The sequence below is a fragment of the Doryrhamphus excisus genome, chromosome 5 (genome assembly GCF_030265055.1).
Source record: "Doryrhamphus excisus isolate RoL2022-K1 chromosome 5, RoL_Dexc_1.0, whole genome shotgun sequence".
Classification (NCBI taxonomy): Eukaryota; Metazoa; Chordata; class Actinopteri; order Syngnathiformes; family Syngnathidae; genus Doryrhamphus; species Doryrhamphus excisus.
Window position 1 is genome coordinate 5,980,899 of NC_080470.1, and position 26,031 is coordinate 6,006,929.

The following is a 26,031-nucleotide window of genomic DNA, read 5'->3' on the forward strand; positions in this document are numbered from 1 at the left end:
TTGGTAGGTTCCATTTTTATGTAGCCATAAACAAAAATTTCAGAATACCTTGAAGAATCAGGCAAAATCGTCTAAAATGGCCGGTACTGAAGGGGCTGTCTTAGCTGGGATTGAATGAGTCGCCAGCCACGACAGCCACGACAGCCTCTGCAGTGGTCAGACCAGTGGTTATGTCCATTCTAGTCAACCCATCCATTTTCTATACCGCTTACCCTGGTCGCCAGCCAATCACAGAGCACATATAGACAAACAACCATTCACACTCACATTCATACTTATGGATAATTTGGACTCGCCAATTAACCTAGCATGTTTTTGGAATGTGGGAGGAAACGGGAGTACTGGGAGAAAACCCATGCATAATTCCGGTAATAATTCCGATAATAAAGTATATCAATCAAAACAATAAAAATACTTTATGATTGTGATTATGTATGACAGTAATGACAGTAGTACAGCGGTACATAGCAGTGTGTGGTATAGTAGATGTACTCGGGGTGATTTCCCTCACCACTGCTTTCCAAATGCACCCGATGGTGCTTTGTGAATAGGTGCCTTTGACCCCGGCACAGACCATGTCATTGACTCCCAAAGCAGGAGCACAGCCACAGTCTTCCCCCATATTCTTTTTAGCACATCATTTCCGTGTCTTCTATTTTCAGTTCATTTATAATTATCCGTGTGTAAGACTTTACTTTATTGGCATTGCTAAAGATTTGACAGGGACGTTTTTGTTGGAGCACAAATAAGTTGTCTGATGAATTAATGAAGTAGTGCAGATGTAGATGACTCTTTATGTTCATAGTTTTCCTCTGTTCGGCTGGCTGGTTCTTTTCCTCCTCACCGGATGCACTCCAGACTCCTCGTGTGCTGCCTATTGACTGACTTTTTGTCCATTTGAAAGCTCTGTTATGTAGAGAATAATGATTGATGGACTCTGGGGGTAGTAAGCTTGTTGTGTTCCCAATCTCTTGTTCCCTTTGGTGGCAGGTTGTACAATCTGACATAGCCAGCGCTCGGAATGGGATCAGAGTTTTTTTTCTGGGTTTTTTTTTTCTCTCACTTGCTGCCGCATTTGAGAATGAGCCCATACTGCTATAGTTACACTCGAGCCTGAGTCTGAGTTGAAATGAAGAATCCAATCTTGGCTGACGACCGCATGGTTTGGCAGAGAGGAAGTCAACAAGACGGTGCAGCATTGTAAGGACAACACTCTAAATCCAGAGTAAATTCCATAGCCTGGTGGTCACATAGTTTTCTCTGTAACATAGAAACCACTCATTTTTGTAGTCATCTCATTGAAAAATGGAATTAAATTTATTTTCCCATTTTACAGTCTTCAGGCGTTTACAATATTGATAAGGTACTCATTAGTCAGTACAGAGAGACTATTACGTGCACTACAACCTCTCTTTTGGCAAATGGCCATGTTGTGCTAGCGAGTAGGCCTGCATACTTGGATATATTGGCGGGGGTTTTGTAACCATCGTGATTAAACAGCCGAGCTCCCACGGCCCCTGTAAGTCCTTCTGATGGTTTTGAGCCAAGTGGATAGGAAGTAGCACAGGGCAGAAGTGAAGAAACAAGTGGACAAGTGTGCCATTCACAAGTTTATTTACATTCCAATGTTTGTCAGCATTCAATGGCCTTGCAGGTCTTTACTTTTAACACACATTTTGGTTTACTTTTAGGGGTGATTATTAACACAGATAATGTTACAGTCACTAGATAATAATTCATAGGCTCATATTTAACTGAATGCATATTTTCCCACGTGACAAACGAACCATAACATATTTGATCATGTCATTCTTCACACACTCACACCCTCTTCATGCACCTGAGTGGTGCCAGTGTTGTGAAAGGCCCTCGTCATAAATTCCTCACCTGTGTTGGAGGGCGGCAGAGTCAGTCTGGCCAGTCTAGCTCCAGGGTCAGGACATGGGTGTTTTCTTCTTAAATGCATATGAGCCTGCACTCCTGCTTTGTGTTATAGTAATATAGCGAGTACATGATCATATATTATATACAGGTGGTGGAGGTTGACACAGTGAAAGGGCTCACGTGTCACCCACAGGAATGCAGACCTTTGGCCTTTGACCCAGGAACATGGCCCTGGAGGGTAGAGTGTCAAACTGTCGGCCCTGAACCACAGTTAGTGAAGTGTCGCGTTACTCTCATGGCTGCAGCCACAAGGCCAAAGGCTACAGGAGATACAGCTGTGTATGTGTGTGTGTGTGTGTGTGTGTGTGTGTGTGTGTCACAGTCATTAACAAAGCAGCAGTCATTAACTGTGTCACACGCAAGTCTGCCTTACAGGGCTCATGTTCTTTTGTATATATTGACTTATTTGTTTCTCCCAAGATGTTAAGCAGGGGTGTCCAAACCTTTCCCACCGAGGGCAATATACTGAAAAATGAAAGGGTATATGAAAGGGAAAGTGTGACTTTGATAATTTGTAAACCCACATGTAGCTACAGCATGTTAATATATTAACTCACTTTAATATTTAATATTTATTAACAAGTTTTTCTCATTAGATTACACCTTTTTTTTCAACACCTAAAAAAATATTTTTGAAGACAAAATCAATGATAAAATCTTTTAAAAATCATGTTTTCAATCAGCTCAATCATTTTTTGTTCATCATATTTCTTAGCTGCTGGTCAGTTGTTTACCCATTCTTCTTTATTGATCACCGTTTTAAAAGTAGCACCATAACTTCTAAGTCTAAGGCGATGTTTATACGAGACATGATCGGGCCGTTTTTGTGACTTATTACATGACAAAACACAAATATCCTAAAACAAAATGCTGTCTGACGTTGATTATTTTCATATTCTGCTGTTTTTAATAGCTTTGATTTCACAGAGCTTCTAAAATGTACTCTTAAAGAGCCCCCCCCCCCCCCCCCCCCTCCCGTGCATGCGTGGGTTTTCCTCCTACATTCCAAAAACATGCTAGGTTAATTGGCGACTCCAAATTGTCCATAGGTATGAATGTGAGTGTGAATGGTTGTTTGTCTATATGTGCCCTGTGATTGGCTGGCGACCATTCCAGGGTGTACAAAGACAGCTGGGATAGGCTCCAGGACGCCCGCGACCCTCGTGAGGATAAGCGGTAGAAAATGAATGAATGAAGACTAATAACTTATATCTATGGTAATGGTAATGGTTTTATTTCATTTGAACATGCATCAGATTACAATTGAGTGCATCCCATAATCAGTTCCCAGTTCCACATGTCCAAATGGAGTAGGAAGAAGCAAAGCGTATTAAATCCTACCCCTCCATCTGTTACTTTTACAATGAGTAACTGTTACATTTGTTCACTTCCTGCTTTCCGTAATACAGTTTTAAGTTTTTTTGTATTTTTTTTAATAATGTACCTCGTACCGAAGTACTGGATATATAATATACATATATATAATATATAATATAAAGACAATTTTCTAGGTGAAATTATATAAAAAATTGTAATAGAACCCTTCTATTATTTTACTTTACATTACATTAGTTATAGTATTGCCAAAATGTAACAAGTGGCCTAAGAGTTTTGCGCAGTACATTTATTTGATCAAAGCGATCACGTCATCGAGAATGCCTTACCCGGCCCTCCCAAGGGTATTTTTAGCTTCTTTCTTTAAATGTGTTTCACATGTGTAATTTGTGTAGAAATTATGTCATCAGTTGTACATGCAGTGACGTACAAGACATTTTCTCGACTGTACCCCACACTGTTTTTCATGCATGTTCTCCCCTCTCCACACGGCTATTATTGGCAGGAAGCTTTGGATAAGGAAGGCTACTGAGTGAGGGAGGAAAAGGAGGCTAAACATGGTTGGGTGAGGAATGTGAGGGAACAGCACTGTTCACTTGTACATTGGCCAACTGCTTTGCCAACCCTCCAGTTCAACATACAGACCTCTCAGTGCCTGGACAAGGGGTGTCTTTGTCCCCCATCCTTTGGTTACACCCTGTTCCGCTCCTGCTCCCCAGCTTACCCTTCATGCTATTGCACCTCTGCCTCTTTCCTCTCACTTGTGGAACCCAGAATAGAACTGCAGTTCCCCTCTGAAAATAGAGGCTGTGAGTTTGGCAGGGTTAAGCTATGTATCTCTTTTTTCACCTCTTTTCTGTCTATCTCCATCCATGGTACTAGTCTGGTATCTGAGGTTTTTAAAAGCTTAAAAAAAACCTGAGTCTTGAAACTTGGCATCCTTTAGGCATCCATCTAGTGGGCATTCTTGCCTGATCTAAATGAGGTTAGTTCTAAAAGCAGTCATCAAAGGACTTGCCAAGTCATGTGATGCAGACTTAATCCTGCATGAACTCATGCTGCAAGGTGTTCCCTCTAAAAAGCAAAGTGTGTATGTAACTGAGGGAATGCAATTGTGGACAGGGTGTTTTTGTGTTGAATTAAGGAGGGTCCATATGGACCTACCCTTGGATAACAAACTGATGTACTGTTAAGTGAATGTCTTGGTTTAGATGCAGTGCAGACTGCCAAAATGTATATTGCTGCCACTAAAAGGGAATGTAAATCAAACATGCTTTTAACTTCTCTGTACCGTCTTATTGCTTTCCTAGATGTTCCTGACATGAGCAATACCCTTGGCTTCTCCCCACCCTCCAGCCCAAACCCCACGAAGAAGAGCAGCTCCATTAATTGGTCATTCCCAGACAAGATCAAGTCTCCGCGCACAGTCAGGAAGATCTCCATGAAAATGAAGAAACTTCCAGAGCTCAGTCGGAAACTCAGCGTCAAGGGCCAAAGCAGCAGTAACGCCAATGGAAGTGGTCATATAGAGCACAGATCCCAGTCACTCCGAGCCACCGGTGGAGGGTCTGAAGCCCCCCAAACATCTGGCTCTCAGAGATTAGCTGCATCTGGGGTTGGGCAGGCCAGCCGGAATGTGATCTCACGCTATCACCTCGACAGCAGCGTGTCCACACAGCATAGCTTCAATAAGAAGAAAAACAATGGGAGTTCCAAATCCGCCAGCAAAGGGGGGTACTTAAGTGATGGCGATTCACCTGAACTGGTGGCTAAATCTGGGAAGCACGGGTCTGTTGAGAGTAAGGGGGGGAGGGGAAAGGACACAGATGGAACTGGTGGAAGCTCAAAATTAAATGGCACAGATTTGGACATTGATGCTTTCCGCCATTACAGCTTCACAGAGCAGCCCAAATGTAGCCAGTACATCTCCGGACTGATGAGCCTGCACTTTTATGGGGCAGAGGACCTGAAACCGCCTCGCATCGATTCTCGCGACGTTTACTGTGCCATCCAAGTGGACTCTGTTAATAAAGCACGAACTGCTCTCCTCACATGTCGAACTACCTTCTTGGACATGGACCACACTTTCAACATCGAGCTGGAGAACGCCCAGCATCTGAAGCTGGTTGTGTTCAGCTGGGAGCCCATGCCGAGACGAAACCGTGTCTGCTGCCACGGGACGGTGGTCCTGCCTGCACTCTTCAGGGTAACACGTTCCCACCAGCTGGCGGTCAAGCTGGAGCCTCGCGGGCTCATCTATGTCAAGCTGGGCCTGATGGAGCAGTGGCAGAACTCTTTGGATGGAGGACCAGATGGAGACAGGGAGCCCCAAGTTTTTGGTGTGGAAGCGTGGCGAGTGGTGGAGAGGGAGGACACCGGGCTCATGGTGCCGCTGCTTATAAGCAAATGCATCAATGAGATCGAGAAGCGGGGTTACCAGGTGAGTCCGAACCCAAAGTTAAACCTACCAGTCCAAATACACTTCTCTTTGTCCTTTCTGCTCAATATTTGTTCCCGCTACCCCATTGTTGCATTTCCTCAAACTACGGTGTGGCCGATCTAACAAGATATGTGCACGTTAATCGTGCGTCCAAAAAAATAGTGCCATTAAAGGAAGCTCTCCACGTTAATGCACAGTATACAACTTGAAGGTCTACATTGAAAAGACATGTGATGCATATAAAAGCAAAGTTGTGGAATACAAAAGCATAATGATGTTTTCTATGGGGCACTCGACATCCTGTATAGCGTGTGATGAGCCAGCACCCTGCAGCAAGTACTATTACAAGCATGGGGATGAATGGAAAATGGAGAAGTACTACACTATGATGTCATTACCTTCCCGGGGGCCATTTGTTCTCATTCAGAGAAGTGCAAAATGACTTAGGAGACTTGGGTGATGTGGTGATGATGGACCAGTTGTGTTTTTCCTGGATCATATTATCATCAGAGTGTGCCCCCGCCCCCCTCCCAACATATTTGATGTGTTCTTTGAAACCCAGCAGCAGTGTTCAGAGAGGCGACGACGTTCCTTCTAATTAGGAGTCTGTGGCAATAAAAGTGTCTGGCCATTGTTCTCAACATCACTCTAGGGGGGCATGCCAAGGGCAGCGGGTGCCTGGGGCCAACAGGCAAACATTAGACCTCTACAAGGCCGACCCTGACTTTAGTTAGTTAGACTACTGTTTACCTTTTGCAGCATTCATGGTTCTTTGTAGGTCCATTACAATATCAAAACCAAAATCAACCATGATTAATTAGTTCACTTGTAATTAATCACATTAGAATATTAGGAATCCCCCCATTTTGCACATGTAAGTACATCTTTGGATGGATGTTATGTTAACATACCACCAATTCACTTTACATTAACAAAACACCTATTTACCTTGTTATACTTTATTATATTGTTATTACTATAACTTGCCTTTTCAGAGGAAATGTCTGTTGTTGTACTCTGATTTTATAGTCTTATAGTCTTATAGTTAGTTAGTGTGACTTATATATGTGTTCTTTTTCTTCATTGTGCAATTTTGGCTGGTGAAACTTATACTCCGGAGCGAAACAATGGTATATCCATAGAAATCCTTAAAAAAATATAAAAAAATAAAATAAAATAAAAAAAATATATAAAATATATATATATATATATATACATACATATATATAATATACAACATATATAATATTAGATAATATGTTATATATAACACATTATATATATAACATATTATATAATACATATATAATATTATATATGTTTTATATATAAAAATGAAAAAAATATCTATAAAATATACAACATATATAATATTATATATGTTTTATATATTTTTTTCTAGGATTTCTATGGATATACAGTTGTTTCCGGACTATATTATATAATATATATATATATGTATATATATATATATATATATATATATATATATATATATATATATATATATATATATATATATATATATATATATATATGTGTATGTATATATATATATATATATATATATATATATATATATATATATATATATATATATATATATATATATATATATATATATATATATATATATATATATATATATATATATATATATATATATATATATATAACTCTATTTACTTGAATACCTACCCAAAAGGTTGTGATGAAAAATACCCTTTATTTTATACACAGAAATGAGTATGATTAAATTGAAGTGATTATTTAATAGCAATCAGACGGAGTACTACTCACTCAAATGGGCATTGTTAGCTCCGATTTCTTCTGTTTATGTAATCCATTCTGCTTTGTCTTGTTGCATTATGATTGCTCCCCATTCCTGTCTCTTTTTTTGTTTTTTTACCTTCCCTAACACCCCCCTCAGTTTTGCTGCCATCTTTCATTACTGAAATATTGTGTTCACTCTGTATGAGTCTGAGATCAAGTAGAACTTGTGACAAGTAAAGGATCCCCCTCAGGTTACAGGCAGACAGAGGTTAGGAGAGGGTTGACACCAGATCCCATCGGAATCTTCATACTGTGTCACTAAAACATGCAAGGGCAGACAGAGAGTGTGCACTGTGGCTTTTCAAATAATTATGCAGATCTTTGATGGGGTGGGGGTGGGGGGGGTGTTCAGTCAGCGTCACATGACCTCAGGGTTGTATAAGCTTTTAAGGTGCTGGATGAGTGTGGGCTTTTTTTTTTTTGAAAAGACAGCCAATAATGCCTGTGTCAGACACTGGAGTTATGGACGTGAGCACTCAATGACCATTAAAGAGACATTCTTTTTTACTGGGAGCCATCCCAGTAACCTACATACTGCCGTACATGGCAGTTGGAATGTGAAGAGAGGCACGGCGACGCTGTGTTCTTGTTTACTTTGGTTTTGTCTTCAACAGTTTAAAAATATTGCACTTTTACATGCGACGCAACTGTATTCTTCCAGTTTAAAACAGTAATGGTCCCACATATTTAATGGTAATGGTAATGGTTTTATTTCATTTGAACATGCGTCAGATTACAATTGAGTGCATCACATAATCAGTTCACAGTTCCACATGTCCAAAAGGAGTAGGAAGAAGCAAAGCTTATTAAATCCTACCCCTCCAATCAGTAACTGTTACATTTGTTCACTTCCTGCTTTCCATAACACAGTTTAAGGTTTTTGGTTTTTTTTTTTGAATGTTTAATTTTTTTATTTTTTGTCCTGTACTGAAGTACGACGTGATATGATTAAGATTAAGATTAAGATATGCCTTTATTCGTCCCTCAGTGGGGAAATTTGCATTGCACAGCAGCAAGAGTACAGAAATTAGTTAAGCAGTACAAAAATACACAATATAGAAAAATAAACAATATAAACAACCCAAGTATTAACAAAATCAACAGTTTTTCCCAGAGTTATATACAATATAGTATGTAGATAATATGAAACGAGATGAAATATATGACCAGTCTATACACTGAGATCTTGCTAGTGAGTTAATATGAGGCATTATGGAAATACTTCACATAGAACTTAATATATTGCATTTAGAGCCCTTAATATTGCACATGGAGGTTGATCAGATATTGCACAGTGAGTGGAGTCTGGAGTAACTCCACTCCATGACCATACAATGACATTATGTGTATCATAGTAACTGTCCATATATATATAGATATATACTATATATATATTTAAATAGAAGAGTTAAACAGAAGAGTTAGCACACCCAAAAAAATCTCATTAATATCTGATCAAATAACTACAGCAGATCCATGTGATTCAGCATTTACGGCTCTGAAATAAAGATTTTTGGTAAAAAAAAAAAAAAAAAATTATGGAAAAAATAGGCTCCACCACAAAGACGGAAGCGCCGCCGAGTTCTTTCGAACGTCATCGTCATTAATTAGTGTTATGTGCATGGATATTTTATACTTTAAAATGTGTGTGATGCACATTTGTGTGTTTAGCATTAAGCTTGTTAGCGAAGAGTTGATTTGTGATAAAACTGTAATTAGCCATTACCAACTCCCACTATAATTACAGCAAATACCGTATTTTCCACACCAATAAGGCGTAATCCATCTCACCTATGGAGATGCATGATAATAATAGCAGTCCTAAAAAGGGCCACAATTTGTTGGAATGCCTTTGGCTCACACTCAAGAAGATTAATACTGTCAAGTACCCATTTCCCTTTTTCCTTTGTGGTACGGATGCTTCTATAAAGTCATTAAACTGATTTCAGACTGAACACTAATCCCTCTGATCCCATCATTGCCCTCAGCACCCGACAAAGAATCCACATGCTTGTTGAAGAAACTTGTTTTGTTTGACCTATTCTGCATACAGGCCTGCTGCTGCCTGCCGTGTTGCTTGGCAGCCGTAGCGTATAAAGTACAAGCCCTCTTCCCAACTAACAGCTGTTACCCGCCTGTGCTTGACTCGCCCCCCAAAACAGAGACTCTCTTTTTTTCTGAATGGACGTGTTGTTCATTGTGTCCACCGACTTCTGTTTACTCACACACAAAGCTAAATCCTCGCCAAATCTGTCCTCCACTCTCCCACTCGGGTGAGGTTTACAAGATGAGGTTGGGCTGTCCTCTGGAGCCCAGAATGATCCGTAGTACGTGTGTGTGTGTGTGTGTTTTTTGTGTGTGTGAAACCGGGCCCTACCCGCCATTCACAGCCCACTGACTTAACATGTTGCCACGGCAACCACACCAGTTGGTCAGCCATGCCACATACCAGACAGACACATGTAGGTGAAATTATGGTATGTCTGTCCCCCGGACTTAATCCCAACATAAGACAACTGGTGCTTAGTTTCACTATCAGATATCAATGGCGGGAGAAAGTTGTGCAGGTCAAAACACATAACTGGTTTATTGCTGGCTTTTTTAACACTCCAGTTGGGTCTGGGTGGAGCTCATAATAATGCTTTTTCATATTTCAATCAATTTCACATTTTATGATCCATTCTGTGAATATCTCTGAGTAACAAAAGAAAAGTCAGATTATTGCAAGAATATATAATTAATATGTAATTAATGTAATCTGTAAATACCTCCCAATGGAAAAAAATATTTGGATTAGTTTAATTTGGGTAAAGAAATGTTATTCATTATATTATTTCATCAAGTGTAATGTTCCCACAGGACTGCAATCTATCTGTGGGAAAGGGTGGTTGGTGGTCTTAGTCTAGTTTGCAAAATTGGCTATAATGCAAAACTTCGAAACATGCTCCACAAATGGCCCCCAGGCCAGATGTTGTTATGTGTGTAACACAGGGGTGTCAAAGACGCGGCCCGCGGGCCAAATGTGGCCCGCAGGACACTAGTTTGAGGCCCCCGCCTTGATATGAAAGTTTAATGTGTGCGGCCCGCGCAAGTTTGATATGGATGCTGTATGGTATCATGTACCCAGAAAAAAATTATTACGTTTGATTAATGTTCATGTTAAAGGTTAAATAACTGTTAGTAGTTATCCTCCCTATCCGTGTGGAAGTGGTAAGTTTTTGGCTATTTAAGTTTAAGGAAATAACTTGAAGGCTACCGTTTAGGTCGCTAGCACTCTAGTTTGCGAGTTAGCATGTGTCTCAAGACCCTGCAGTTGTGCAATATGTTGTAAATAAAAAGAGTATAAATGTGACTATAGTCGTGTTTTGTCATGTCTACAGGGCTCTAATAATGCTTTGTTAATTTTAATCTGAAAAAAATAATTTGTCTACCCACCAACTATATGTGGTTTCCCAAGTTTTTATTATTTGCCGTTTTATTATTATTATTATATTTATTTATTACTGATTGATTTTCTTTATTCTTGATTTGTTTATTTATTTTTTATCTTATTTTGTGTAGAAAAATAAAAAGTAAGATATTTGAGAACAGTGGAATGTTTTATCAGAGCTTTTCTTGAAGAAAATTGGAACCAAAGCAAAGTTTTAAAAAATTTTTTGTTTTTAATAAATACATTTTTTTTTTTTTTTTTTTTTGAAAACCTGATGCGGCCCAGTCTCACCCAGACCCGAGTGCCAGTGGCCCCCAAGTAAATTGAGTTTGAGACCCCTGGTGTAACAAATGATCTCTCAGTCCTCTTGTTTGATTCTTCCATGAGCCACATATGTTTACCTGACCTAATTCCACGTGTGTGTGTGTGTGTCGGGGGGCGTGTTTGCAGGTGGTGGGGCTTTACCGTCTTTGCGGCTCTGCAGCTGTAAAGAAGGAGCTACGGGAGGCGTTCGAGAGAGACAGTGACGCTGTGGAACTCTGTGAAAACACCTATCCTGACATCAACGTCATCACAGGTAAACAGTAGCACGTGATGGCAACACACACACACACACACTAGCATTTACATGGATTTGGTTTTGAGCCATTCCAATGATTGACACACTTACAATTTCCCCCAAACATGTCTGAGCCGGTGTCTTTTTTTCAGATAAGTCAGCACATGTGTGTCATATGTGTCCATGAGCGTGTGATGTTTGTTGTTAAAGCATTCCAGAAGTCAACATACCAGTATAGACTGGTGCCGGAGGGAAGGGCCCACACACACTCTCACTATCGGACTGTGCTGTACATTCTGGTCATTCCTTCTTCCTCAGGATCCTAGTTGATACATGTTCTCCGCTGTCCCTGATACTCCAAGCGAGGAAAAGTGTGAATTTTTATTTATTATTTTATTGTATTGGTTATTTTAATATTATTATCCTTTCCAATTCTATGACAATGGTAGGTTACATAAAAAAGCCGTGTCACTTGGATTGAGGGTTTGGGGGTGGGGTGGTTTTAGTAAAAAGTGACTTTGTCATTATTATCGCCAACAAAAAGAGGAAGAGACCATGGAAACCCCTGTTCATTTAGGAGCCGCTGTTGGTTTTAGGAAGAGGCCCCGCATAGGCGTTGTCCTATCATGTCCGCATTGATTCGCATTCATTTGCATGGCAGGCCAAAGAACACAGTTAACAGTTGAGCAGGTTCGAAAAAAAGGCCCAGCACCAGTGCGGCTTGTTGGTTTTTGCTTGCTGCCTAAATTTATGGATGAGTGGAAGTGGACAGCGACAAGGGGGAAGGGAGGATAATGCCAATGCGTCACTTCATTTTACTATTAATGAATTTAATCCATTTTTAATCCGTTTTTTTTGGAACATAAATAGCTTGTAATTTTAATTTCTAATTGAGTTGCGTACATGTGCTGAGGGAGTAGAGCTGAGAGCGCTGGATTGTCACACCGCTAATTTAAAAGTGGAGCTAGTGAAAAGGATTATCCAGAGGTCAGGGTTCAATCCAAAGCTTGCAAAACACGATCAGTGTGGCTCACCGTTGTTTCAAGTCACAAGCACGGTTCAAAGAAGACTTGCAAAAATGTTGTCAACATGAGCAGACAATCAACAGCATCTTCTCCGTCAGCTAAAGAGAGGGGGGAGTTTTATAGTAACTCTTTCTTGCTTCTTTATTGCTATAGTTGTTTCAGCTGGACTTCCCAGCATGCCTTGCTGCCATTCGGAAATAAGAGTTTGAAGTTGTTTAGCGCTTAGTTGTTGTCTATCAAGCAGTTGATTTATGTGATGCTTTAAGTTGCTGTGAATGGGTTGTGTTTTTTGTTTTGTTGCACCGTGAGCAAGTATGTTGTTCTGTTCTGTTCGGTCCCTATTCTGGATTTTTTTTAGCCTCACTCTGGGGTGTTTAAACATTTTTTCCAGTGAAGGCCAAATACTGAAAAAGAAATTTTTACTGTTTTTTTTTTTGATCTTTTTTTTTTTTTTTACTTTTTGTAGTTTTATTGTCAATATATACTGTGTTTTCAAATGACTTTTTCCCCAACCAAAATTTCAAAAATTACATCTTTATTTGTTGTTTTGTTTCTCGTAATATTACAACTTAAAAAAAAGCTTATTTTTCCTCATTATATTACAACTTTTTTCTCTTTTTGTTGCACCGTGAGCAAGTATGTTGTTGTGTTCGGCCCGTATTCTGGAATTTTTAGCCCAATGTGGCACACAACTCAAAAAGTTTGCCCACCCCTGTTCTAGGGCCTCACCCTGGGGTGTTTAAACATTTTTTTCCAGTGAAGGCCAAATACTGAAAAATAATTTTTTACTGTTTTTTTTTATTATATATTTTTTTACTTTGGGATAAACTTATGTGCAATTTCCATTTGAATCACATACTGTAATGAAATGTGGTTCCATGATGGCGAACTGGTTCAGTTACCCATATGATACCGCTTACAAGCTCCGGTTATTAGAGCTGTTGCCGATAAATTGTGGTCTTTAATTCGCCTCCTCTGACATGTCTTTTCCATCGCCCGCTTCCCTTCTTTACCCCCACCCTCAGCGGTACTCCAGTGAAGACATGGAAAGTCATTAACAAGTGCCCCCTTTGTTACCGAACAAACACAGATGGTATTTGGCTCATGCATGGGGGATTAGCTGAACCCTGTGCAAGCCAGGGAATCAGGCAACCCCTTTAGAAAGAGCTCCAAGCTTGCGTGGGTGTCAGAATAGTTCTTAACGTATAGGTTGTGAGTTGGACCTGGTGCGACGCATCTGTGGTGGTTGTTCACGTAATCTACCGGGTTAGAAGTTAGATTTGTCCATGGACGGTGTTGGTGACTGAGGAAAAGGTGGTGTGACATTGACTACTGAACCCCCAACCCCCTCAATTCCCAAATTGAGTTCTGCGAGGGCGTGCAGGACTGCATGGAGGGGGGGGGGCTGGATGGGGAACAAACTCGTATTTGTTCTCGAGGTGCGGTGTTGACTGCGGCACTGACAAGGGGAGTGACCTTCCACTTTGTTTAAACAAGAGGTTAAAGGTAGAGCCATGCCCCAGTGCATTGTGTGCCTTGTAGTGTTTGGTGGCACATTCAGACCGCTCAAATGGTTTGACTTCACATTCATTCATTCATTTTCTACCGCTTATTCTCTTGAGGGTCGCGGGGGGGGGGGGGGGGGGGGGGGGCTGGAGCCTATCCCAGCTGTCTTCGAGCAAAAAGTGGGGTACACCCTGGATTGGTCGCCAGCCAATCACAGGGCACATATAGACAAACAACCATTCACACTCACATTCATACCTATGGACAATATCACACAGAGATGGCTGAGAGTGGAGTTGAACTTGGGTTTCCTAGCTGTGAGGCCTGTACGCTAACCACTTGTCCACTGTGCAGCCGTTTGACTTCACAATCAAGTCAAATTCTTTAAAGATCCTACTTGGAACTTCCGAGATTCAACCTCAAAATGTTTGAAAAACATCCACAAATGGGCGGGTCGCAATAGCAACATATGTATACATTGTATACAGCTATGCTGTATGCAATTCACATAACAAGTGGTTGCAAATGCTAATGTTGTGTATCTTGGTCAAGCCCATTAAATTGGATTGTGAGAAAGCAAAGCATTTTGTCTGTTTGATCAGGAAGGTGACACACCTGCAGGGAAACACACCTGTCACCCCTCCCCCCCGCCCTTAGTCCATGACCTTGTGTGTTTGTGTATGCGCCCCGGAGAAGTATTGAAGCATTTGTGCATGATATATGTGTGTAAGGCGCTAACTTGGCATATAACACAAGTGTAAACACACACTGACTATGCTAATGATTTACCCGAGTGGATCTAGTTCATAACCATGTGCACACTGAACGATTCAAGACAATAGAACTGCTTCACTAATTTAAGAACCAAAAACATGTCTGAATCTGCTCACGTGCAGTCACATTTTTATCTCGAAAAACGTCTCAGCCTGGATTGATAACAGGAAGCCACACAATGTCCACAAAGCATTTCCCTGTAATCTTTCGAAATAATCAGTATGTCTTCACCAGCGTGAGGGAGAATGAATGTTTACGACTTCTTATCATGTTCTGCTCATACCAGATTTCCGAAGTAACGTGACAAAGATAACCGAAAACAGAAGCACTAAGGAATGTGATTTGGGGGCTGACAAAATGACAAACATGCCACAACTGCTGTGGAGACAGTGGGGGGTAATGCTAACAGGGGGAAAAAAAGGAAGTTTGCATCAAGTCCTGTTAAAATTTGACTTGCTGTCTTGGAGCTGTGTGTGTGTGTGGGGGGGGGGGGCCATCAAGCTGGTTTTGGATCTGTTGCTTTTCCTGTCGAGGTTCAATGACTTTCTCAAGAATGCTCTGTACCTCTGTGAGAGTGCGTGTGTGAGAGAGTTATTGCTGTGTGATGATAACAAAACACACACTGTGTACAGTACTTATTACCTCTGCCAAGGAGTTTTTGTTCTCACTCGTGTCTGTTTGATGGGCTACTAAAAATGAAACACAAGGCATAGTTTAATGAATTTGCAGGCGCTGTAGAAATTGATGCAGTTAATTAAAGTTTAACAACATTTCTCAACAGAATGTGATTGAAAAAAAAATCACTTGGCACAGTCTACTGTCAGTATTTATAATGATCTGTTTTTATTTTTATTATAGAGGATGTATTTTACTGTTGTTGGGTGTAGAGGCAGTGCCACTGAGGAAAAGAAAGCAGAACTGGAGGTAGTAGAGATGAGGATGCTGAGGTTCTCATTGGGAGTGACCGGGATGGATAGGATCAGGAACGAGTACATTACATGTTAGAGGAGAGATAGTGAATATATTGGTAGAAGGATGCTGCGTTTAGAGCTGCCAGGTAGGAGGCGTAGAGGAAGACCAAAGAGGAGGTTTATGGATGTAGTGAAGGAGGACATGAGGGCAAAAGAGAAAGAAGAAGAAGAAGGAGGTTGTATTTTATTCAATGCTCAATACTGTGTTTTCATATCATGTTATCTCTTAGTGTATTAATTTAAATCAGGGGTCTCAAACTCAATTTACTTGGGGGCCACTGGAGCTAGGGTCTGGGTGAGACTGGGCCGCATCAGGTTTTCCAAAAAAAAAAAAAAACGCATTTATTAAAAACAGAAAAATGAATAAACTTTGCTTTGGTTTTGATTTTCTACAAGAAAAGCTCTGATAAAACATTCCACTGTTCTCAAATATGTTACTTTTGATTTTTCTACACAAAATAAGATGAAAAATAAATAAACAAATCAAGAATAAAGAAAATCAATCAATCAGTAATAAATAAATAAATATAATAATAATAATAAAACGGCAAATAATAAAAACTTAAGAAACCACATATAGTTGGTGGGTAGACAAATTATTTTTTTCAGATGAAAATTAACAAAGCATTATTAGAGCCCTGTAGACATGACAAAACACGACTATAGTCACATTTATACTCTTTTTATTTACAACATATTGCGCAACTGCAGGGTCTTGAGACACATGCTAACTCGCAAACTAGCGACCTAAACGGTAGCCTTCAAGTTATTTCCTTTAAACTTAAATAGCCAAAAACGTACCACTTCCACACGGATAGGGAGGATAACTATTAACAGTTATTTAACCTTTAACATGAACATTAATCAAACGTAATAATTTTTTCTGGGTACATGATACCATACAGCATCCATATTAAACTTGCGCGGGCCGCACTAACATTGAATTTTCATATCAAGGCGGGGGCCTCAAACTAGTGTCCTGCGGGCCACATTTGGCCCGCGGGCCGCATGTTTGAGACCCCTGATTTAAATGAATATAAACAGGAAGGGCTTTTTTTGTGTGTGTTGTTACTGCTCTGAATTTAAGCGCTGATTCTTAGGAGCTTTACAATAAGCTAAATGTAGAGCCTTCTTTCCCTCTCTAATCCTATATTGTCAAGCCCTTACATCCTGCTATCTATGGGTAGGGAAGGGAAAAGCCCCGAGAATGTCATCCAACTTTCTTATTTTAGCATATATTTCACATATTTCATGTCTCCCCAGTAGCGGAGAGGAATACAATTAAAAGTGTGAACCCCTTAGGCGCTCATAAAGAGCATAGCTGGGATTTACTGTGATTAAAACGTGACTGGTAAATTATGCCCTTCATTCTCCCCACTGAGTTTGAGGGATGTGAGTGGATTTGCGGTGTACTTTATTGCCGTTTGCTCTAAATAGAACGGTGGAACGGTAACGGTTTGATAAGTAGGAGTGAAAAGTTGCGGCAGTGATAAATTTGGACTTCCGATTGACGTCATTCTAATTAGACTACGGGAGTCGCTACTTTGGGGGGGGGGGATAATACAAGCAGGATGGTGAGTAGATTCATGACCTTCCTGAATTGCTATGAATAATTGTGAGCTATTTTCCGCATTGTATTTTGCACTTTGCAGCAGTTGATTCATACTTTGCATATTTAAATCCCATACGATCGTTACACTTATATTGGACAAACACCTTTATCTGCTTCAATGTTGTCGATAACGACTGTGATTGGTCGGCTTGTAGCACATTACTTCCTGTGTGTATTGAACTCACATATACTCACGTATTGAGCCCACATATGCGAATGCCCTTTCGGACCTGTATGGTTTGGTTGCAGCTGCAATAATACTCCCCTTCTCGCTTTAATTATCATTGTTCGCTTGTAATGGAAAGATAATAAGCTACATGGTTGAGGAGAGATGCTTCACTTGCTTCAGTTAAGGTCAGTGTTTATGACCCCACCATAAGAAGGACACTGGGTAAAAATATTCCAAGACGAAAACCACGACTGAACAAAAAGAACAGCTGGCTTAATGTAACGTGGAATTTCATACCAAGAGTAAAATATGGTGGTGGTAGTGTAATGGTGTGGGGCCATTTTGTGAAACCAACTTGGGTTCTGCGGCAGGACAATGATCCGTAACGCAGAATGCCACGTACCTCTGATTGGCTGAAGGAACACTAAATGAAGACTTTGGAGTGACCTAGTCAAAGTACTGACCTTTAAAACCCTCCAATGTGGATGAATTACAACAAATGAATTACGATGAATTACAATTCTGCAAAGACGAGTGGGTCAAAATTCCTCCACAGCTCTGTAAGAGACTCATTGCAAGTTATTGCAGATGCTTGATTGCAATTGTTGCTGCTAAGGGCGGTCAAACCAGTTATTAGGTTTAGTAGGCAATCAATCAGTAGGCAATTATTATTCTAGTACTACAATTCTTTAGGGGCTTTATGGAGGCAGACTTTGTTTTCTTGTAGCGTCATCCACCATACACACTCGAAGTACTTTTTGCAGATAAAAATATAGGCTTTAAGGTACTGTCAGGGTTGTTTATTGCCCCACAATAATAGCTGTCAGACTTCCTCATAAAGCTAGTTTTGTCCCAACCTACAGGTGTATTAAAGGACTACCTACGAGAGCTACCCTACCCTCTGATTACCAAGCAGCTGTATGAGGCAGTGCTGGACTCCATGACCACCAGACCTCTGAGGATGGGAGCAGGGGGCTGTGAGAACGACCAGGCTGACTCAGAACACACCGTCAGTCTGCTGGACAACCTGCCTGAGGTGGAGAGGGTGAGTATATTGTGCTCCTGTGTGATGGAGTTTACTGTAAACTCTCATCTGAGATATTAAAATGTGGTGTTGCCTTCACCAGTGGAACTCCTGCAAGTACTAATCATAATAATGGCATGTCTTGCAATTGTATTAGATGACACTGCGGAAACTTCTTGACCACCTCAAGCTGGTGGCGTCTCACCAGGAAGTCAACAAAATGACATGTCAGAACCTGGCGGTGTGCTTCGGACCGGTGTTGCTCAGCCAGCGCCAGGAGGCGTCCTGTCACAGCAACCGGGTCTTCATCGACTCAGAGGAACTCGCCAGTGCACTGCACTTCAAAAAGCACATTGAAGTCTTGCACTACTTGCTGCAGCTCTGGCCAGGTAATTATTCCATGCTTATATGGGCCTGTCTTAAAATACCCTATCTAATATGTTATATTCTCACTTAAGTGCATTATTTATGGCAATATATCCTCATAAAACAACTCAGAATGCCACGTACTAATGACTGTGGTGGCTGGATCGACTGTATTCATAATACCTGTTCTTAAAAAGAACAGTGTGTGCTTGCTTGCAGTCGTTGGAGTTCAGTAGATTGTGCAAGTGTACTCAAAAAAAAAAAAAAAGGCCAATGAGTGTACTCCCCCTTCGTTAAATGAAACCCACATGGGTCAAATGGTCACGCCAAAAACCGCCAAGAGTAATTAAGTTTTAAATTACATGTGTAGACGTAACTGATAGCATTTCCATTCCAGGTTGTTTACACCACCGAGCAGCATCACCTTTCTTTCCTTTTTTCCAGGAGACTACATAGGATGTCTGCACTATCATTACAAACATTCCAGACTTAACCTTAGCCCCTAAACGTTTCACAATCATTATGGGATATTTTCAGCCACCTCTTCACACCTCTCAGACGGTTTTGCATGCCTTTCGTCTGACTGCAACGACATTCAATTGCATTTAGCTAAAAAAAAACCTGACATTTCCTGCAGGATGTGCAAAGGTACAGGGGAATATGTGTGGAATTGTTTGGATATAAATAATATCCTTTACCAGGTGAATGTGTCAGAGAATGTTTTTTGTTATGAAGAATGACAGGAAAATGGGAATCCTTATGTTTGTTTTTGTCGCATTCTTATGTATTTATACCGGATTTTTTGAATCGGTCTTTACAAAGAACACAAGGACATTTGGTTAGTCGCTGCAAATTAAAATAACTTAATGTCTTTAAAATTGCATGAGGCATCAGCTAAGGGTAGGCTAAGGCATGCAGCTTTTGGCAGCAGCAGGAATTTAGTTGAAATGCTTCAGAACGGGGGTGTCCTAATTTTTTCCCCTGAGTGACACATACAGAAAAATGAAAAGATGCAACGGTTATTTTGATATTTTGTGAATCAACATGTTGATATGTGTAATTTCAAGAAAAAATATGCATCACAGCTTTGTAATGTAGGTGAAAAAAGCTCTTTTTATCCCCGTCTTTGCACTTATTTTATTTTCCAAATATTTCAACTCCCTTCTTAAATAATATTTTCAATAATTTTTTTTTCATACTTTATGACCTTTTTTATTACAATGAATTTCATTATAATATAGAAATTTTATGCTACTAAAATGACATTTTTTCCTCAATGTTTATTTATGTTCCCGCTGTTTCAAATTACTTGTTGTAAATTTCTTCTTCATAATTAGGATTTTGTTCCCATAATGTTGACTTTATTCTCATAACATTATAAAAAGTAATTTTCCAAAAATGTAGTTTTTTCCTTATATTTTACCACTAAATAAAAAAAAAAAATTATTACTATTTCAATATTTATGCTAATAAAATGGCATTATTTTTCCTCATATTACAATGTTATTGTTATAAAATCATGACTTTTCTCATGTGAGTACAACTTTTTACTCTTAATATTTTCACTTTATACTCGTAAAATTACTGCTGATATTCCCATTTTTGCTATTTTTGGTAAATAATAGTTCTAGAATGGGCCACAAATGGGCCACTTAGGGAGATGGGCGGGTGTGCAGAATGTTGTGTTAAAAAAAAGTGTCTGGGACCAAAATAGCATGGGTCTCAAACTCAAGATCACGGGCCAAACTAACATCAAGTAAGGAGGCCACAAAAATCCCACAGGAGATGGTTACTGTCCATTTGGCTTACTTAATAGTACAGGCTGATTAATTGGGTAAGCAGTAGATAACACTGACCTCACAATGAGCTTGTAACACAGCGAAATGAACAGGAGGGTTACAAAAATGATAGCACAACATGTAACAGGTAAGTAAACACACCTAAAAATGAATAATAACAAATGTGTAAAGTGTAAACATGTAAACAACTTGAGTTTGAGACCTCTGCCGCTGAGTGACTTTTTGAGTGACAATGCTTTGCGTTAATAAACAGTGCTCACTGGCCACTTCATAAGGAACAGCTGCACACATCAGATCCAATACTTTGTTTGAGTTATTATCACACTAAACAGATCTAATATATAGAATGAAAGTATGCCTGATCAAGCGGCCAGTTAGCATACAGTATGTACAATATGCATGGATAATGTTCCATCTGATTGATTAAGTCTGTCTTATCTTTTCAGTTGTGGACCCTCATGACCAGTCCTCCTCCACCGAAGCTTCATCAGTTCCAGCTTCTGACTCGCTCACAGCTCCTCCTCTACGTCGGAGAAAAGAGCGCCCTCAGGTGTTAAATCTCACAGAAGCGGAGATGGCTGGCGTTTTGCGTCCCAAACCTGGACGTTTAGACAGTCCGAGTAACCGTTACGCGGGCGACTGGAGTGACTGTGGCGAGAGTTACTTCCCCTGTGAGTTTCCACTTCCTTCCAGCAAAGATGAGGCAGACTACGACGACGTGCCCTCAGAGGATAGCGAAACAGAACAGCCTGAGGATGCAGAGGAAGCCACTTTGCAGGACGTTAGCAACACTTTGCCTGGTCCTACTGATCAGGAGCAAACTCTCAGCAATAACACGGAGCAGGAGGAGAAACAGCCAGAGCAGGAGGAGGAGAAGCAGGAAGAGAGCAACAATCAGTTGTCGGAGGAAGAGGAGGAGGACAAGGAAAGCATGTGCGAGCACATCTTGCCTCCACGGCTGCCCAAGGAGCACACATACCAGGCTTACATGAAGATTCAGGACATCAGCCCCGTGCTGAGCAACAGGGTCAACCTGAGAGACCTTCAGGAGAGCATCGACACTCTCATCGGGAACCTGGAGAGAGAACTCAACAAGAACAAGATCAACGTTGGATACTGACTGAACTCTCTTTAAATCCTAACTTAAAGGGGCACTTCTTTCCCACGGACATTCCTTCGTTTTCCTTTGACTTTCCCCGTCACGTTGTCTTACTTTGTGTTGTCGTTTAGCTCAAGTTTCATGTTTCATGTTGTTTTCTTCTTATTAGAAGAACCCACTGACCCCCCTCGGGGGTTTAAAAGGTGCCTTAATTGTGTGAAGGTGGTCCACCGCATAGAAAATCCACCCTGAAACATCCTGCATCCCCATCTCAGTGCTACAGTATGCAGACTCCCATGCTTTTCCACTGCATGATAAACAATAATCAGTCATATCATACAAACATATATTCACTTTTTAAATGTATTAGTTTCAAACTACTTTTTTTTTTCCTGGCTAAGGCTTTTGAAGCAACATTTGTCATGGAGCACTTCCACATTTTCTCAGCGGTAGGAAAGAATTTCAGACGCATTAGAACTTTCAATTACGTATTGCTTTCCAACAAAAATAGGCATTTGGGTTGTGAAAAAAAAAATATGTGCTGAGAAAACAAATCATCAGAAAAGAAAGGCTTGCTTCATCATTTTAGCCATGGAAGAAATGCTTTCAAGGCCATTATTAGTGAGAAGACCTGACTGTGTGTTCCTGATGTTCCATGGGAAGAACTCAATATTTGGCTCAGTTTCTAGCGTGAACGCTTGCTATTTATGACGTGGGGGGGGGGCAGTCATTTTTATATTGCACTTTCCTACATATAGGGTGCCGAAAACCAGAACATCTACATTTCATACATTAATTACAAACTACAAATACAGTACGGATACAGAATCAGCACCTCCAAGTACGAGTACGAGCGGATTTAGTTAGAAGTTACTGGTCGATTTATGTTCCTACACTCACCTAATATGGTCATGGGCTTTGGGAGGGACCGAAAGGATGATATCACGGGTACTAGCGGCCAAAATTTGTTTTCTTCGTAGGTGGTTGGGTTCTACGTTAGAGATAAGGTGAGAAGCACACCCACCAAAAAAGAAAGAAGAGGCTGCAGGGAGCCACATAATCTCCATGGATCCCTGCAGAAGAAAATCACGCTATAAACCTTGCAATCCTTCTTGCACTCGTGTTCCCAGCATCACTCGTTTTTTTTTCTGCTACAGTCCAAATAGAAGCTGTAGTAATTCTACTCTTGATCAAAGTTACTTAAGATTTGTCAGATCAAAACCGCCATTGCTGCACAATACTTTGAAACGTGATATTGATAAATCCAATTCACTACTTCCTGACTGCACTCTAAGCATCATGGGAACTGTAGCATTCAAACATGGTCAAGACCGATGTTGTCGGGCACTTCTACTTTAACTGGGCTTTTTATGTTCATTTTCTCTTCTATGGTGATGATGGCTGTCCTTTTCTTTCATAATGAAGTGAAAAAAGTCAAAAACTCAATCACGCTCCATAACTCAATATTGCCTCATGAGGAATGAACTGGTATTGCAAGACATGGCCGAACCTCGTGTACGATTCTTTATGCTTCTGCTTCTTGTAAAATGCCGCTAAATGGGAAACTGCCAAAATCACCAACGGATGTTTTCAGCAATCCAGGGATAAATTCCGACTAGACAGTATTTAACCTATATGATTATGTATATATTAATATAAATGTATTGGGAGTGTATTATTTTGACAGCTTGTATTCCGTGGTGTATTTAAATATTTTTGATGACCTTGTAGTGTTGACTTTGTAGGAATAGTCGCTTTTCTTCCATTCAAGCTACCTGTACACATCTTAATGTGCTGGACTAACGGTACAACTTAAGCTGTAAAATCGATGATAATATCAGACGTGATATTGTTATTTTTGTCATATTGTGTATATATTTGAGCTTTTTCTTTTTTTCCGGTGGACTGAGCTGTGTTCAGCATTTTATGTGTTGTGATATATATTTTTTTAAGGTACTGGATGTCGCATGGTCAACAGCTTTACTGACACAAATAAGGCTGTTTCTCATCTGTATTTATGTGTAAAAAGATGATTTTTGTAATGTGTCACTATGTTCCCATGATAGAGAGATGAATGCATTGCTTGGGTATTTTTTCCCAGAGGACCAATTTTTATATTTTCATCCTTAAAGCAACACAAGCAAGAGTAGTGAAACCCACATAAGGTGAAACATTCACATGAAAATGTAATTGCATGCTATGATTTTATTATAGTTGTCAGCACTGCTCCAAAAGTGATATTTATGTGTGGATGCATGAGTAAATACACAACGGGATGTTTTCAACTTGTCCTCTGGAGAAAAAAGGCAGCATTTCAAGCATAAAGGAAACTTTGTATGGCTCCTAAGTAATGTATGATCATAATAAAGTCTATTATTTTACCTCATTTTGCTCATTTCCACCTCCCGTGTTGACTTTTATGTGTTTGTGTTTGTGTACTTGTGACTTTTGTTGTGAGATTCAAGATGGCGCCGGTGTGTCTGGCTCGCCGTCCCGCTCATCTCACTTTGGCTTTTCTTGTTTTTTTAATTATACTAAGGACCATAGACTCTCTGCTGGTGTATAACCGCCAAGAATTACTTAAAATCCAGCACATTGTTGCAGTATGTGTGAAACAAGAACATTGGGGGTCACACAAACCGCGTCCCTCATACCTGTCCGATGTGCCAAACTTTCTGCTGCGGGCAGAGCCGTCGCTTCCCAGGAAACGTAGACGCCGCCGGGGGACACGGGGTGGAAGACTCGTGAAACTCAAAGCTTGGCTGGCATTCTCTCCCGAGGTGGCACGGTCCCCACATAATATTCCGAGCGACTATAATGATTGTTTTCGCCGCTTCCTCTCTCGGCGTTTCCTCGCTTCCGTTGGGGCCTGGCTGGTGCCGATCGTTGGGCAACACGACGAATGCCCTGTACTGCGTACTCGCCGCCCTCATTGGGCCGCTGCCGGCGTCAGCCCCGGCAACCTTCGGCCGCTAAACCGTGCAGTTTCAGCGGCACTTAGGTGCCCAACGAAATGTGCACTGGTGAATGCGCGGTCAGTGTCAAGCAAGACGTTTATCCTCCAGGACCTCTTCAAATCGTACGGTTTGGATTTATTATTCATCACGGAGACCTGGATTAATGCCGGTGAGTCCGCTGCCTTCTCTGAGCTGGTGCCTCCTGATTGTACCTTCATCAACACGCCAAGAACCACTGGCCGTGGAGGAGGTATTGCTATTATTTTAAAAGCGTCTTTGCGCCATAAGCCACTGTCAGTGGCGTCTTTCGGCTCATTTGAGGTGAGCTGCTTCGAACTGCACCAACATGAGCGGGTGCTTTGCGCTGTCATTTATAGACCACCCAAGCACAACAAGGATTTTATTCAGGACTTTTCTGACTTTGTCGCTGCAATGCTGATAAAGTATGACAGAATTTTAATTGTGGGTGATTTTAATATTCATGTCTGCTGCCCTTCTACGCTTATGGCAAAAGACTTTTTAGAATTGATGGAAGCTTTTAATTTGACACAAAGTGTAGCAGGAGCTACACAGATACATGGACACACTTTAGACCTCGTTTTGTCTTATGGTCTTACTGTTCATAACGTCTCTGTAGGTGATGCGGTCTTCTCGGACCACAGTCCGGTTAGGTTTGACTTAGATGCACACTGTAACACCAGCCTGCCTGCTCCTGTTCGCTTTGGTCGCTTTATCAAGCCTGACGCGGCCTCGGCCTTTGCCACTCTGTTCTCCACTGCGTCTGAGGCTTTTATGACCTCCGACGCTGCACTGGACACCGAGCAGCTGATGAACTGCTTTACTTCTACCTGTGCGACTGTCTTGGACAGTTTAGCCCCTCTGAAAGTCATGCGCCCCAAAACTAAACAAGAAGAGTGGCTCAACGATGTCACTCGAGCAGCCCGGCGTGAATGCCGAAAAGCAGAGCGCAGGTGGAAGAAAGACGGTCTACAGGTCTCCTATCAAATTCTCAAGGACAGTTGGAGACATTATCAGAATGTGGTGAAGACTGAGAAAACAAAATACCTCTCAGACTTGATATCAGACAATATTAACAACCCACGTGTTCTTTTTAAAACTATTGACTCTGTTTTAAATCCCAGTCCATCCACTATACTTGAACAATCATATGAAACGTGTGAAAACTTT

The 26,031-nt window shown here is 40.7% G+C and overlaps 1 protein-coding gene across 3 annotated transcripts in view; it reads left to right on the forward strand.

Annotated features, from left to right (window-relative positions):
* syde2 (synapse defective 1, Rho GTPase, homolog 2 (C. elegans)) overlaps positions 1 to 24,267 on the forward strand; it is a 35,019-nt gene extending 10,752 nt beyond the window's left edge. For all 3 annotated transcript variants that reach the window (XM_058072661.1, XM_058072663.1, XM_058072662.1), the window contains 5 exons: positions 4,590 to 5,719; positions 11,433 to 11,559; positions 18,462 to 18,643; positions 18,780 to 19,011; positions 21,234 to 24,267. In XM_058072661.1, the coding sequence (XP_057928644.1) occupies positions 4,590 to 5,719; positions 11,433 to 11,559; positions 18,462 to 18,643; positions 18,780 to 19,011; positions 21,234 to 21,907 (2,345 nt within the window). In that variant the 3' untranslated portion in view covers positions 21,908 to 24,267. The remainder of the gene's footprint in view (positions 1 to 4,589; positions 5,720 to 11,432; positions 11,560 to 18,461; positions 18,644 to 18,779; positions 19,012 to 21,233) is intronic.
* Positions 24,268 to 26,031: the final 1,764 nt, after the last annotated feature.